Below are 17,134 nucleotides of genomic sequence, written 5' to 3' on the forward strand. Positions count from 1 at the left end.
TCGAAGAAGAACTCCTTCTTGTCACGCTCCTGGAGGGAGTCCTCGAATTTGGACAGAGAGCCCCACAAAGTGAACTTCTTTGTGGAGTGGAAGGGCCACCCTGCCCGGTGCCAAGGCCGAGAAGACACTGAAGAGGGAGTCTGAGAGTTCCTCCACATCCTCGGCTTGAAGGTTGAGGCTTGGTGTCACCCTTTTCAACAGTTCATGGGTCTTAGAGTCCTCCTGCGGAACAGGTGGAGGAGGGGCTGTAATTGCCTCATCAGGAGAGGATGAGAATGGTGGTGCGATACTCTGCGTGCCCACCAGTGCCAGATGTCTCACCACTTGGTCGTCCTCTGGATGCGGAACCAGAGATGAACACCCCACCGACTCCTTTCTGGGAGGCTGAGATAGAAGGGCTAACAGTTTCTCCAAGGCTCTGGCCACCGAGTGAGTCACCACTGAGTGCTGCATCGGGGGCTATGGGGCCCATTGGTACCACGGTGCCGGCCAAGGAGCCCGGTGCTACTGCACCTGCTGTGGCACCAGCAGAGCAGGCTGTTCAGCCTGACTAGCCTGTCTCATTGACTGACGACTATGAAGGGAGGCCGGCTGGCGTACAAGCTGCCACTGTTCTCGGACTGGGAGGAGCAGCAGCATCGGGAATGGTACCAACCATGAGACTGTGATCCCAGCATGCAGAAACGGGAGTACCGCTGGTAGCAGCTGCTCCACGATTGGCTCCACACTGAGCTCTTCCTTTAGCCCTTGTGTCTGGCTGTTCAAATTCAGCAGACAGCCACTCCACCGCCAAGCTCCAACCCGGCAGCAATTTCCCCCCCTTTGTTTCACAGATATTATGCAGGACACAGCAGGCAGCTATAACCATTGGGATATTTTTTTCACAGAGATCCAATCTTGTGAGTAGACAATGCCAGCATCCCTTCAATCTACCAAAAGCACATTCAAGTGTCATTCTTCACTTGCTGAACTGGTAGTTAAATCATTTCCTGGTCCTGTCAAGGTGGCCAGTGTACAGCTTCATGAGCCAGGGGAGCAAGGGGTAGGCTGGGTCGCCCAGGATCGCTACTGGCATTTCAATATTCCCAATGGCAAGAGGAGGTTACTTACCTATAACTGGAGGTTCTTTGAGATGTGTGGTCCCTATCCGTATTCCACTGAGGGTTTATGCATGCGCACCATGCATCTGGAGCTGCAGATTTTTCAAGTAGTAATGTCCATTGGTATGCACATGCATCCTTGGCTCACCTCATGGTTCCATCAGGGGTGCTAAAGGCTGGGGAAGACTGACCACATCTCCAGTTCCTATTCCACTGCAAATCCAAGAGATCTGCAGCTGAAAGCAAGGGAGGTGGGAAGTGGAAGACAGTTAGGGAACACATATCTCAAAGAACCTTGAGTTACAAGTAAGTAATCTCCTCTTCTTCTTCGAGTGATGATCCCTATCATATTCCATTGAGTGTGATTAACAAGCAGTACCTAAGTTGGAGGAAAGTGCAAAGGTGAGGATGGAATGGTTGAGCAGAGGACAGCTGCGCTAAATGCATCCGTCACAGAGTCCTGCAACAAGGCATAATGTCTGGCAAAGATATATATTGAACTTCACATGGCCGCTCTATGTATGTTCCAAAGCAGAACAACATGGAGAGTGGCTGCGGTTGAACCCTGGGCCTCACTCCAGGGGATGGAGGCACTCCCAGCAACTGAAAGCATAGTGAATACACCTCACTGGAGATTCTTTGTGGAGATTGCCTGCCCCTTAACCCTCCTGGTTATTGTGATAAACAATCTAGGAGATTTCCTGACCAGTCTTGTCCTCTGCAAGTAGAAGGCCAAGGCCCAACAGCTGTCAAGGGAGAGAAGTTGTCACTCCTATTCCAAAGCATGAGGTTTCAGAAAGAAAACAGGTAAGTGGATGGTTTGATTGACATGAAACTGGGATATGACCTTTGGCAGAAACTTGGGATGTAGACGCAGGGAGACTTTATCCTTATGGAAAGTGGTGAAAGGCAGGTCTGCCATCATGGCACCAAGTTCACCTAACCTTCTTGCCAAACTGGTAGCCACAAGGAAGGTGACTAATGGAAAGGAGGGACATATAGCAGGAAGCTAGCAGCTCAAAGACCTGTTTCATTAGTGCCAGCAGAATTCTGTTAAGGTCCCATTGGGGGGCAATAGGTTGTACAGATGAGAAGGTTCTGATGAGGCCCTTCCAAAACCAAGCAGTAAATGGGTGTGTAAATGTGGAGTGTCCTTCCATTGGAGGTGAGGTGGAGGGTGGAAAGTGCTAACTGCTGCTAGATGGTCCTTGAAATAGTTGAGGGCAAGACCCAATGCCTTCAAGGACAGGAGCTCATTCAAAAAAAGGGGAATCTCCATCTGTTCTGGGGAAAGCCCTCTCTGTTGGGCCCAGGAGGCAACGCAGTTCCACTTGGCCCAATCAGAACGCCGAATGGACTCCTTCCTGCTGCTCAAGAGGATGTCTTGCACTTCTGATAAACACGCCTCTTGTAGAGAAGATGCCTATCCAAATACCATACTCTGAGGTGAAGTGTCTGTGGATCAGAATGTCTAATCTTGTGGCTGTGTGGAGTCAGTAGCTCAGGGGAAGTGGGGATGGGAAGTGGAGGGTGAGCTAACATGTTGGGAAGGTTGGGAAACCAGAACTGTCTGCGTCCGAGTGGGGCAATCAGGATGACTGTTGCTCTATCCCACCTGATCTTCTGGAGTACTCATGAGGTGTAGCTGATCTTGTCTGACCAGTGGAGAATGAATGCATCACCTCGTCAGTGGGGTCCAATACCTCTCCTGGAGCAGTATGTGCTAAACTTGTTGACGGGGGAGGAGAAGAGGTCCCTGGTTGGAGTCCCCCATTGGTTGAAGATGTTGCTTACTGAGGTGTCATGGAATTCCCACTCATGATGTGTCACGAATTGTCAGCTGAGTCTGCAATTACGTTCTAAGTCCCCAGAAGATAGGCTGCAGATAACAGGATCTTGTGGGCAATGCACCAATTCCATAGATTGACTGCCTCCACACACAAAGTAGTTGACTTCGTGCCCCCTTTTTTGTTGATGTAGTAAATGGGGGTGGCATTGATAAGAACATGAGGGGAGCGAATGGATGGGAGTAATGCTTGGCATGTCTTTACAGTCCTGAGTTCCAGAATGCTGATGTGCATCCTGGATTCCCGAGGGGTTCATGCTATCTCCCATGTGTGCTCCCCATCCTATGAGGGACACATCGGTGATGACTGTCTTGTCTGAGGACGATGGGAGAAAGGGGACCCCCAAACACTTCTTGTAGATCCCTCCAACACTGGAAGAAAGAGAATACCTCAGGAGGAACCATCAGAACCAGATATATGGCATGGCACACTGTTGAGTAAACTCTCTGGAGCCACATCTGGAGGTAGTGAAGACAGAAGCGAATGAAGGTGGTGACGTATGTGCACAAGGCCACGAGGCCAATCAGGGATAGGCAAGTCCTGGCCTGAACAGGACTGTTGACTGCTCAGTGTACTGGTTATGTGGCTGTCCCTCCCTGTCAGGCTTGGAGGGAGGCCACTCTACCTTACTATGCCAAACAGCAAGCAGACAATTAGCAGGCTAGGGCTCTGGCCCTCTGGTCAGGGAACAGCAGGAAGTAACCTTACTGGGACAGGCGGTCTGTAGCTCTGGCCCCTCTGAGTAGGACAGAGTAACAGGGAGTCTTTAGCCAAAGCCTCCTGGATGGGGCAGACAGCAATTGACAGTCTGGGGGCTCTGACCCTCAGGCAGGGCAGAGCAAGGAGCAGTCTTTAGTTTCAGCTTTTGGGCAGGAGCAGACAGCAATTACAGTTTCGGGGCCCACAGTTACCTGGCTGGGGCAAGCCACAAAACAAGGCACAGACCTGCTGGCCTAGGGTAAGTAATCCACCTCCCCAGGAGTGGGGCTGGTGACAGGAGGGCAGGGAGAGACAGGCCCACCCTACTCCACCATGTCCCTGTCCCGGGCCCTAGCAGTGGTGGGTGGTCCCGCCAAGGGGTCAGTGGGGAAGTCACCAAAACATGACAACTCGTTTCCTCGCAACACAACTGGTCTAATGTCTGGTTCCCCTGGACAACTTCCTACTGCCCTTCCTTGGCATGGCTCCGTAGTTCATCGGTCCTCAATCTCTTCAGGATAAACAGCAGACAGCAGTACCAGCAACACCTCTACACAGTTGGTTTCCTCTGGGGGCATGGCGCTGCACCGCTTGGTCACTGGGTGGGAGTTTGGCAGCAAGGCAGGGAAATCTGCCTCCTTCCCTGGCTCTGGCTCAACTGAGCTGGAGGGCCTGCCTTTTATATTTCCTGTCCTGTCCCTCTGCTTCTGGCTGGTTTGGCTCCATCCACTGGCGGAGGGGAGGTATGGGGTCATTCCTCTCCATCAGGCTAAGAGGGAGGCCACTCTACACTCTGCCTCACTACACTCAGGCTACGAGTTCCTGCAGAGACTGGAATCTGTCCCTTGGCAGATATGCTCATGCTGTGACTGAGTTCATGGAGGCCCCTATAAAGTCTAGGAACCGTGTGGGGTCCAAAGTTGATTTTTCGACATTGATGCTGACTCTGAGGGAGGAAAGGAGTCTGAGCAATCTGGAGGTTGAAATCCAGGCTTTTTCTCTGGACTGCACTACTAGGAGCCAGTTGTCAAGATAGGCGAATACAAGGACCCCATAATGCTTGAGGTAGGCCGCCATGACAGAGAAAACATTGGTGAAGGGAGCAGTGGTGAGTCCAAATGGCAGGACCTATACTAATAGGTAGCAGGTTTAAAACAAATAAAAGGAAGTTCTTCTTCACGCAGCGCTCAGTCAACTTGCGGAACTCCTTACCTGAGGAGGTTGTGAAGGCTGGGACTATAATAATGTTTAAAAGGGAACTGGATAAATTCATGGTGGCTAAGTCCATAAATGGCTATTAGCCAGGAAGGGTAAAGAATGGTGTCCCTAGCCTCTGTTCATCAGAGGATGGAGATGGATGGCAGGAGAGAGATCACTTGATCATTGCCTGTTAGCTTCACTCCCTCTGGGGCACCTGGCATTGGCCACTGTTGGTAGACAGATACTGGGCTAGATGGACCTTTGGTCTGACCAAGTGCGGCCATTCTTATGTTCTTATGTTCTTGACCCTGTATTGAAAGAGCTGAGGGCCTATTTTAAACCTCAGGAATCATCTGTGGGCCAGATGGATGTCTATGTGAAAATAAGCATCCTGCATGACAAAAGCCATAAACCTTCTTCTAATGATGGCTGCTAAGGTGACCATATGAAATGAGTTTGCAGATGAAGCAATTGAGACAATGGAGATCCAGGATTGGTCTCCACCTACCCTTCAATTTGGGTATCAGAAAGTAAGCTGAATTGAACCCCATCCCTTGATAGTCTGGAGGAACCCACTCTATCACACTTCTTTGTAGTAAAGAGTCCGCCTCCAGGGCAAGGATGCTGTTGTGAGATTGGTCCCTGAGGAGGGATCAGGGAGAGGGTTGTGGATGAGGTAGCATAATGAACTCAATCGTATAGCCATAGTGGATGACATTTACCACTGATTTGTCTTTTGTTATTGGACTCCAAGCTGGTTAAAAAGAGTGCTAGATAACCCCCAAAGTGGGTAGGATGGTTGTGTGGCAGCAGGCAAGGTGGTTGACAGCATGCTAGAGTTCCTCAGAAATACCTCTTCTGTGGGGGAGTTGCATTTGGGAAGAGGAAGACTGAGGGTGGTCCTAAAGGATGTGATCTTTGAGTCATCTGACACTTCCTTGATGGTTCATAAGGCTGTTGATGGAAAAACTGGGAGGTTCTGTAATGTAGAACTTATGTTTCAGTGCCAGTGTGTAACACCCAAGAAAGAGTGTAGTCTCGAATCCTTGAGGGTGTGGAGGGAATAGTACATTTTCTGGTTGAAAAGACAGGATTCATCAAAACGGAGGTCTTCAATGGTATTTTGTACCTCCGTGGGAAAACCAGTGGAATGGAGCCAAAACTGCCTCCTTATGACAATGCCTATGGCCATTGAGCACAAAGAGGTTTCTGTTGTGAGGGCATCACTACCAGCTTCCCCTCCTCAGTTATCGACTGGAAGCAGGCATGGTCCAGTTGCATCAGTTTCTCAGCAAGTCCTCCAATTTGCTGTAATTCAGGAAATCAGATCCAGCAAATAATGCCTGATAATGCGAAATCCTGAATTGAAGGTTGGCTGAAGAAAAGATTTTGCAGCATAAAAGATCCAGTCCTTATTGCAGCCCTTTTGCAGCCTAAAAGGTCCTTGCCCTCCCTGTCAGGTGGGGTGGAGTATGGATACAGTTGCCTCACCTGTCCCATTGCTGTCTGGGCCACAAGTGAATTGGGAGGTAAGAGTAAGAGTACTATGTACTCAGAGCCCTTGGCTGGTACACAGTATCTTTTTTCTGCCCCTTTGAGGTAAGTGTACATGTGGCCAACGTATGCCAAACTGTGCTAGCTGGCTTGATGATGTCACCATTGATTGGGAGAGCGACTGTGGTTGGCCTCGATGAGTGAAGTATATCCAGCAGCTTATGCTGAGTGTCTTGGATCTTCTCCAGGGGAATGTGAAGTTCTACGGGCAGTCTATGCAAGAGATCCTGGAATTGGCAGTAGTCAGCAGGAGATGGAGGGCATGTTGAAGATACTGTTACATCAGGAGAAGATGATGGTCATCTCTCCTGTTCGGTGGTATTGTTGGATCCAGTCTGAGAAGCTCATCTTCCATTACTGGTTCAAAGTATCTACTTGAAGGCACCCAAGATGGTGAAATAGGTGAAACCTCCTTTATAGAATGGATGGGTTACAAGGGGGAGTATTGGGGCCAGGATCCCCAATAGGGCCAGCAGGATGGATCTGATGGGCGCTGAGGAGGGCCCCATGGCACAGGAAATCAGTGGCTCTGCAGCAGATGGCATGGAGGATACTGCCATGATGAAGAAGGTCTCTGTTGGTACTCATAGTGGCAGAAAGGGATGGAGGTCTCTGATCCTCATCTGAGTTCTCCAAAGATGAAAACTTGGAGACCTGTTCCATCAGCAGTACTGTTGGAGCAGATGGAAGTATGTATACTGCCAGAGTGGGGGTGAAGAGTGCTTCAAATGTGATGTGTTTGGTGCCGCATATAGTGTCTCCCTGGAAGTAGAAGGCCCTAGAAGTTGTGGGGACCATGGCTTTCCCAGGCAAACACTTTCTGAGGTTATAGTGCTTTTCCTGACCTCCCCAGAATCAAGGGCAATTTCTCAGTCCCCGGAAGCGGAGCGGCGATCTTTCCCGGAACGGATGGCTCTCTGATTCTGAGAGATGTTGACTGTGTGTGCCAATCTGCACTCAGTACTGGTGGATCCATCGATTTATGCAGCTTCTTTTTGTGTTTGTGCGCTTTAGGGCTTGCTTCATCCCCATGACTGGAACTCATGGAAGGGGTCTCTCCCTTTTTAGCTTAGAGGAAGACTTACCGCCATGCTTATGTGCGTGCTTCTTTACTTCCTGAGTAGGCCCTGGCACGAGGTCCATAGCGGTGGTACTGCCGATACTGGCCTTGGACTGCATCAACTATGCACATGCAAAAGCGATACGATTGTGGCATCTTCATGCTGACATTTCTTGCGATGGCTAAAGGTTGTAGTTTAGACATACCCTGAGTATAACTGATCTAATTTACAAGACTTCACACATCACCTCTGATTTTGGCTTTCACTCTCTGGTCACTATTAAAGCTGCTAAGACTGAACAGGCATAGGACTTCATGGGAGCCTGATTCAGCAAGGTAATGGTGCATGTGTATTGACTTTACTGGGACTACTTGAATTCTAAAGTTAGGCACATGCTTAAGTACCTTGTGGAATAAGGGCGAGAGTTCACTATTCCAGTTGAGTAGTGGAAGCCTTTCCTGACTGAGAAGCCTTTCCTGATTGATCTGTACAGATGTTCTGAAAATGGTTACACCAACAACCAGTGCAGAATGGGTTAAATCCTAATCCTATCATTATTAGCAGGTTATTGGCAGGGCCATCCTTAGGTAAAAACACCCCTTGCCAGAGGGTGTTGTGAAGGCCAATACTATAACAGGGTTCAAAGGGGAGGTAGATAGATACATGGAAGATAGGTCCATCAATGGCTATTAGCCAGGATGGGCAGGTATGGTGTCCGTAGCCTCTATTTGCCAGAAGCTGGGATTGGGTGGCAGGGCATGTATCACTTGATGATAACCTGTCTGTTCATTTCCTTTGGGGCAGCTGCCATTGGCCACTGTCAGAGGACAGGATACTGGGTTTGATGGACCTTTGGTCTGACCCAGTATGGGTGTTTTATGTTCTTATGTTCCAGGTATACACAGCATATGCGTGGCTGCGTAGGGCACCTGGAAATTTGGGGCACCACTGGGTCTTAGTGTCCACTCTCCTGGATATTCCTATCCCTGTTCTGACCCTTCCTGCAGGCTCCCACAGCTAGATTCTGCAGCCTGGTAACTCTTACTCCAGAGGGGATCTAGTAACTTATAAGTGAAAAAGCCTTCCAGCCTGCCAGACCTATTAGCACAACATTGAAACTATTAAAGGGCCATTCAAGTGGTAATGAAGCCATTTAACAGGCATTTGCCAACCCCCAGGTACAGGTCTGTCACATCTTAGGCACATTTAACAAGTGCGATTTCAGCTTTACGCGGTCTGCAAAAACAAGAAAAAAAAAACAACAAAAAAAGAGAAAAATCGCAATTTAAATACTGTTTCTATAGTGCGGGCGAGTCCGCCTGCCATTATACTCAATGTAATTTTGACTATATGTGATTTTCACTTTATGCGTTGACTGTGGAACGTAACCCCAGCGTAAGATGAGACAGACCTGTATAGACTGTCAGTTTCTGAATTTACTGGCAAAAACAGTTGTGCATTACTGTAATATTTACTCCTGTAATATTTACTACAGGATCTTAGTTTAAAATTTGCTTTAAAAATATTTCATTAGTGATTTGGTGAAGATTATAAAATCACATCTCTACAAAACCCTTCCACAGATTTTTAGATGAACCATCATCTTTAGCCTTAAATGGTTGGATCTTCAGACATATAGTTTTTTAAATAAATTCTTCAAAAGACCACTCATCTAAAATACACCTTTTAATTTTAATTACTTTAGTAAAATAACGTGCTTCCAAAATCTTCCTTTCTTTTCTGTTCATCCCTTTCTCCCTTCACCCCCTGTTGAAGAGAGCCCTTAAAGGGACAACACCCCTTTCCTGTCAGATAGCTGGACACAGAGTTTCCTGTTCTTTACTTCTGACTATCTGATGAACTAGTTTTAAGAGAACCCTCCAGCAAAATTAATACCTAATAAGATATAAAATCCTTAGTTATGCCTAAAATCTTTTGATACATATATTTTTTTAAGTTGGTGAAATTTCATAAACATGTCTATTGTTATAGAGATCACACAAAGTAAATTAGTGTTCCCTTTTTCTAAAAGCAACGGACATTGTTATGAACACGCTAAATCTCTGTGACAGATTCATTTAAAATAAAATGTCTTTGTTTCAGTGAGTTAAATATGTAATAATCTGGAATGATTTCTTTATGAAGGCTTAAGAGTACATTTAAAATATAAAATCAGCTTAGAAATACTGATTAAGAAAGTGTAAAACAGAGAAGAGCTGCATCATGTATTCCATAATATTGAATGTTGTATTCAGCAAGATAGCTGACTTGCCCTTACTACAAAGTTTTTGCAAATAAATCTCTGACAAACTTCAGGGCATATCAAAAAACCTGTGACTGATATTTTTTATTCCCAAGTTTAGTGCTTTTGATTAGATACCTTCTGCATGTCCAGTCTTCACCATCTGGCATGCAGTGGAAAACATGCTCCATTTTCTTTAGAAAGAAATTGCAGAAGAGTGGTTTTTTTTCAAATGTCGTTTGCTTCATTTGGGTTCAGGGATTTGGCTGGAAGGCAGTGAGCAAGGTGGGGGAGGGAAGAGAGGAGGGAGACAGTGGGAAAGGATGGGGCCTGTGGTGGGGCAGGAGTAGAGGATGAGTAGGGCCACAGGCAGAAGAGGTGGGCTGGGAAGCTAGCCTCCCCAAGCGGCAGCTTCACCCACTGCCCATGACAGCAGGTAAGAGCGGGTTGGCTCCCGCACACCCAGTGCACACTGCAGTTTCCTTAGGCAGAGGCCATATTCATAGAGACAAATGCGCTGGTGCTGCACATTCTGCATGACAGAGAGAGTATGGGGGTCTCTGCGGGGAACTGTGACTTTCCATCGTCGTGAGGCGGGCTGGGTGTCTCGGTATCCTTTGCTGCCTCATCCCTCCTCCCCCACTGGCTGCAAGCCCGGATTGCCATCAGGCATAGGGGCACCAGTTTAATAATACTGTGTAGGGAACCATAAATCCTAAAGATGGCCCTGGTTATTGGCATAAACCAGCGGTTCTCAAACTGTGGGTCGGGAACTGGCTTAGACTTGCTGGGGCCCAGGGTCAGATTACAGGCCCCCTGCCTGGGGCTGAAGCCCTTAGGCTTTGGCTTTGGCTCCCCGGCCTGGGGCAGTGGGGCTTTGGCGCCTTCGGCCCCACCGGGGTGGCGGGGCTTGAGTGGGCTCAGGCTTTGATCCTCCCTCCTGAGGTGCTGTAGTAATTTTTTTTATCAGAAGGAGGTTGCAGTGCAATGAAGTTTGAGAACCCCTGGCATAAACATACTTCAATAACGTTATGATTTGGCCTATTGTCAGAAATTGCAGAGAGACTATTGTATCTAAAATGTAATCTGTCCATATTCAGTTCCAAGTAGCAAATTACATTCTTGTCATTGTATTGTTTATAATCATTTGTATATACCCACTACTATTATCAAAGTTTCAAAATTACTATTTTAGTTGCATATCAAGATAAAAGGCAGTGTTTTATATACTTTATGAATAGCATTTCTGAAACACTTAAGGGTAAAACTTTGAAACAGTTGCCAAATCCTATATTATATTGTGTTGTATAAATATGTTTAAAACAACTGTTTAATGGTATGATTTCAATGTTTAATTTCTCTAAAATACACTTTTATATCAGAAGCTATAAAATAGTTTTCTAATATCTGCTATGCAGAGCTCTTTTACATAGATATTACTTTTAAATAAACTATTTAATTGTCATACAAAATGCCCAGTTTATGTCATTATCCAGTATTCCTACTTGATGAATGGATGAATGGAATGTAGAGTACTTGATGACCGAATGGTTCCTAAAACAGGAGAATCATCACATCCCAGTAATAATAAATAATTCTGAACTAATGTAAAAGAAAAGGACTCTAGTGAATAGCATGTTTAAATTCTTTAGATATAATGCTGATAAATGCCCTGTTACCTGAGCCATTGGGAGTTTTCTCATCAAACAGGTTTTCCACCATCGATAGTTGTCTCAGATGTCTTGCAAATCTGGCTGGATTATCCCATGGAATATAAGATACTTCATAATCACCTCCAAGCAACAACCCTGAGCCCTCCAGGAGGCCAGAATCATCCACCCCAGTCAGCCGCAGACTTTCAAAAGTAAACACTTTGAAGGCTCTTTCTACTTCAGCCCAACTCAAGAGTTCTGGAAGAGAATTAAAACCATCCACTGAAATTGTCCTTACATTCCAGTGAAAGGTAAATAGAAGACTGACCAGGTATATTGTCCTTAGCATTGCTTTTAAGGCTGCCAACAAGGGGGCTAACGGTGATGGTAATTTCAGTGATGATCGATGGACTGATCAGATGGTGTGTCTTATGACTACGACCCTACCAAATTCACAGACATGAAAAATGCATCACAGACCGTGAAATCTGGTCTATCTCCGTGAAATCTTGTTTTTTGTGTGCTTTTACCATATACTACACAGATTTCACAGGGAGACCAGAGTTTCTCAAATTGGGGGTCTTGACCCAAAAGGGAGTGGCAGGAGGGCCACGAGGTTATTTTAGGGGGGACTGTGGTATTGCGCAGAAGTAAGGTTAGCAATACCATACCATGCTACCCTTGCTTCTGCTCTGCTGCCTTCAGAGAAAATTGACCAAAATGGATCATGAATTTGGTAGGGCCCTACTTATGACAGTAAAGAAGGAATTGAAGGGGTCTGGATGCTCATTACTAACTGTACCCTTAGACTGAACATTCAGACTCACTAGAAGGCATTTATGTAGCCCTTCTAACTGTTTTACAATGTGCACCAACTAGGTACACACATTACAAGAATGAGGAATTGAAGAGACATTTCTCGATGAAGTGATCTTATCATGACAACCAGAAAATGTGACTATTGTAGATACTACAGTGCTATTAACATGGGCAGCTCAAAGAAAACACAATGAGAAAACTATGTTTTTTTCCCCGAGTAATCCTCCCTATCCAAGACAAATCTCTTTTCTCAACCAAAAGGTTCTTTGTAAACAAACCAATGCGGAAAATACAAAACTCAAACCACCAAAAAAGAAAATCAACAAATACATTATATATCACAGCGGTTCCCAATATTTGTTCTGTGCACTAGAATCAGAACTAGTAATTTGTGTGACTGATATTCTTGTCCCAACTTAATACAGAGCTTATGTGCTTGGCTGAGTCCTGACATGCTGCTAATGCACAATTGTCAATCTCACAATCTCTAACATGCAGTGTAACCTAGACTGCTCATAACCATGAAATTGTGGTTTGGTGTTAGGCCAAACTCCATGATAGGCTAAGATGGACACAAGTATATGAAAAGTGGTAGATACTGGCTGACACAGTGAAGATCTTAGTTGGGTAAATTGAGACAGTGGCCCCAAAAAAGTGGGTTCCAACTATATCACACAGATCCACAACTATATCATAGGAGCTTGTCAACAAAGAATGAAATAATATTAATAAAAAAAATAAATTTACCACTGGTGCAATAATGCATGAGCTCATGAACTCTGGCCAAGCGTTTAGTGTTGTTTCCAGGTGGAGGAAGGGGGAATTGAAGAAGTTCCACCAATGGCAGCTTGCCCATCATATCCTGTTCAATCTTTTTTGGGTTTAAGCCCCCTTGGACCTGAGGCAAAGAGCAATAAGGAGAAAAGCTAAGTAAACTTTCACAAAAGAGGGATTTTTCATTTAAATAACTGAGGTTCCAGTTCAGCACACAATTCCCCCCTCCCCAACCGCCCCTCACCCTTCCCCACACATATGCTTTACTTTACTTTGAAATCAATGGAATTTAAGCATTTGCTTAAAATTGTGCATATACTCGAAGTGCTTTGCTGAATCAGTGCCTTTATGTGGAAGATGAAATCAGTTATTGTTTACTTTCCTCACTGTGTGGGAGTGAATATATACCAGAAGAAAAAGAGAATAATTTAAGAGTGCGCAATTAACTGATATTTGCTAAAGATTACAAAATTATTTGCCATTTAGCCAGAATCTGAAATTTTCACAGAATATAGAAAATATGTATTGATTTAGTCTGTCAAACTGCAAAGGATGCTTTTGTATTAGCCTTTCCCTTCCACATTGTGATCGGTTCAGTTACAGAGACCCCCTTGGAACTGTCACCTGATGTGCTGAGACTACCTCTGAGCCCATTTTCTCTGCCAGTTTGGGCCTCCATAAACCTGTTTTGTTGAGCCAGATATGCTAATCTGCTGCAACACAGACCCAGGGACTGACCCATTCCTCCAAAGCTGCAGACTTAACTGAAAACGGCTTAGCAAGTGCTCCTGTCTCTAGCACCCAGACACTCAATTCCCAATGGGATCCAAACCCCAAATGAATCCGTTTTACTCTGTATAAAGCGTATACAGGGTAAACTCATAAATTGTCCACCCTCTATAACACTGGTAGAGAGATATGCACAGCTGTTTTTTCCCCAAAGTATTAATTACTTACTTTGCGTTAATTAATAAGCAAAAGTGATTTTATCCTAAAAAGTAGGATTTAAGTGGTTTCAGGTAATAACAGAACAAAGTAAGTTACCAAGCAAAATAAAACAAAACACGTAAGTCTAAGCCTAACACATTTAAGAATCTGAATACAGGTAAATCTCATGCTCAGGGATGGTCCAATAAACTTTTATCAGACTAGATGCCTTACTAGTCTGGGCCCAATCCTTTCCCCTGATCCAGACCTTGTTAGTTCCAGCATGCATCTTAGGTGAAAAGCAGGGGATTCCACATGACTGGGACCTCCTTTGTCCTGCTCCACCTACTTTTATACCTTTGGCATAAAGTGAGAATCCTTTGTCTCTCTGGGTTCCTACCCCTCCTTCTAAATGGAAAAGCACCAGGTTTATGATGGATTCCAGTACCAAATGACATGGTGACATGTCCTCTGAGTCGACCACTACTCTCCATTCTTTCTGGCGTGACTCACAGGAACACAGGAAGGCTTACATGTAAACCAAGCCATTTACAACCAATTGTCCTGGTTAATGGGAGCCATCAAGATTCCAAGCCACCATTAATGGCCCACACTTTGCATAGTTACAATAGGAGTTCAGAGTAATACTTCATATTTCTAGCTTCAGATACAAGAATGATACATTCATACAAATAGGATGAACACACTCAGTAGATTATAAGATATGTAATGATACCTTACAAGAGACCTTTTGCATAAAGCATATTCCAGTTACATTATATTTACACTCACAAACATATTTCCATAAACATATGGAGTGCAATGTCTCACACATATTCTTGGTTGGTCTATATTACTGTCCATAGTCATTATAATCAAGAAATCATACAAGTCATTGATGGTCTTTGACAGCATTGTTATGATGGATTTAAAGAACTGTACTGGCTTGAGGTTTCTTTACTTTGTTCAGTTTTGCTTTTTCTTATTTTTATTATTATAGTCCCTGTCTTCTGTGTTACTTTTAATACCTTTTTCCTCTATCATATCTCCCAAACCTGTTCCTTCTTCTTTCATCCCTAATACCTACATTTTTCATGCTTTGGTCAACTTCTGCATTAACCAGTGCAACTTCCTCCTCTCTAACCTCCTGAAATCTAGATGGCTGCCCAAAAGTCTATCCAACATGTTTCTGTTAAAAGCATCTTCCCGACCCACAACTCAACCATGTCATCCTCCTTCTACTTGAAACCCTTTATTGCCTTACAAGTTTCATCTGCATCCAACTTTTTACTCTAATCTTACTCTACACTTCTGCCTACATCATGTCTAGATAACTCTTGCTGCCTTACATGAGCGCTATACCCTGCACACTTTGATGCACACTGGTGTTCTTCTCCCATAAACAGCTCTGTGCCTTCATGTGCACTGCCCCGTGTTTGTCCCATCCTCTCTAATCTATTCCCTTCTAGTTGCTACACCACACTCATCATTTAGAAACTCTAGTTTCTTCAGAATAATAATCCCCTAGCTCAGTGGTGGTCCAAAGTGAAGCCCACAGAGTTCTACAATGTATTCCATGCTATCATTTATATGGAAATGCAGTCACGAAAGCTAAATGTCCACATAAGCACTGTGGCCAGGCCACGCAGATCAATATGGTACATTGCATACTGGGATCCGTAGTCCCCATGGGTGGCTGCAATCTGCTCCATTTTAAGCAAATTAAGTACAGCCGTTGGATTCCTGGCAAGTGGCTAATGTGACTATGAGGTGGGCAAAGTTTGGGTTCTCCTAGACTACCTTCTAAAAGACAAATTCTAAGTTAATGTCCTCTCTATAGACTTTAAGACTGTTGATATAAGACACAGTATTGTACCTTTAGCAGGTGTAGCCTCTGAGACAAAATATCATTATAGTTTAATAGAAGAGGCCATTTGGGGACCACAGTCTTTTCTTCATTGTCATTAGGGAAAAAGGAGTTGTAGAGATTCTATTAAACAAGAAAAGAGCACATGCATTAAAAATTAATACACAGATTTATTTAGCAATCAAGGCAGTCTGAAGGGAAAAGACAATGCAAACCTTTTTTTCACTCTCAGAGAGGGCAAGAGAGGGAAGGATTGAGACTATATGCTCTGCAAGGCTATGATCCAGCCCATCTGCTCGTAGTTCTGGGACCACCAGACTTGGTGGTGTAAGACCTTCTTCAGTTGCAATGACCTACCAAGCAGAAAACATGTTAGATGTTATCATAGCATTGATTTGTAGTTAGCTTAAGTTAAGGTTGTATCAGAGAAACGAACTTGGTTACAATTTGCAGGAGATAATGCTGCCCACGTATTGTTTACGATGTCACTTGAAAGTGAGAACAGGCATTCGCATGGCACTGTTGTAGCTAATATCGCAAGGTATTTACGTGCCAGATGCACTAAAGATTCATATGTTCCTTCATCTTCAACCACCATTCCATAGGACATGTATCTACGCTGATGATGGGTTCTGCTTGATAAAGATCTAAGCCAGAGCAGATCAGTGCATGTTCATTTTCATCATCTGAGTCAGATGCCAGAAGGTTGATTTTCTTTTTTGGTGGTTCGGGTTCTGTATTTTCCGCAATGGAGTGTTGCTCTTTTAAGATTTCTGAAAGCATGCTTCACACCTCATCCTTCTCAGATTTTGGAAGGCACTTCTGATTGTTATACACTGGGTTGAGTGTTGTAGCTATTTTTAGAAATCTCACATTAGTATCTTCTTTGCATTTTGTCAGATCTGCTGTGAAAGTGTTCTTAAAATGACCAACATGTGCTGGGTCATCATCTGAGACTGCTATGACATGAAATATATGGCAGAATGTGGATAAAACAAAGCCAAAGACATACAGTTCTCCCTCAAGGAGTTAAGTCACAAATTTAATTAACACATTTTTAACAAGCGTCATCAGCATGAAAGGATATCCTCTGGAATGGTGGCCAAAGCATGAAGGGGCGTACAATTATTTAGCATATCTGGCACATAAATACCTTACAACACAGGCTACAAAAGTGTCATGAAAACACCTGTTCTCACTTTCAGGTGACATTGTAAATAAGAAGCAGGCAGCAGCATCTCCTGTAAATGTAAACAAACTTGTTTGTCTTAGCAATTGGCTGAACAAGAAGTAGGACTGAGTGGACTTGTAGGTTCTAAAGTTTTACATTATTTTGTTTTTGAGAGTAGTTATGTAACAAAAAAATCTATATTTGTAAGTTGCACTTTCATG

The 17,134-nt window shown here is 44.5% G+C and overlaps 1 protein-coding gene across 5 annotated transcripts in view; it reads right to left on the bottom strand.

Annotated features, from left to right (window-relative positions):
• Positions 1 to 17,134, bottom strand: part of SPAG17 (sperm associated antigen 17) — a 300,949-nt gene that overhangs the window by 149,035 nt on the left and 134,780 nt on the right. For all 5 annotated transcript variants that reach the window (XR_003996664.1, XM_030534836.1, XM_030534846.1 and 2 more), the window contains exons 11-14: positions 15,958 to 16,095; positions 15,752 to 15,865; positions 12,922 to 13,072; positions 11,383 to 11,613 (exon numbers count right to left, since the gene is read on the bottom strand). Coding sequence is in view for 4 of the 5 variants with exons in the window: in XM_030534836.1 (XP_030390696.1) it covers positions 11,383 to 11,613; positions 12,922 to 13,072; positions 15,752 to 15,865; positions 15,958 to 16,095 (634 nt within the window). In the remaining variant the exon portion in view is untranslated. The remainder of the gene's footprint in view (positions 1 to 11,382; positions 11,614 to 12,921; positions 13,073 to 15,751; positions 15,866 to 15,957; positions 16,096 to 17,134) is intronic.

The sequence above is a fragment of the Gopherus evgoodei genome, chromosome 1 (genome assembly GCF_007399415.2).
Source record: "Gopherus evgoodei ecotype Sinaloan lineage chromosome 1, rGopEvg1_v1.p, whole genome shotgun sequence".
In the NCBI taxonomy this organism is placed as follows: domain Eukaryota; kingdom Metazoa; phylum Chordata; order Testudines; family Testudinidae; genus Gopherus; species Gopherus evgoodei.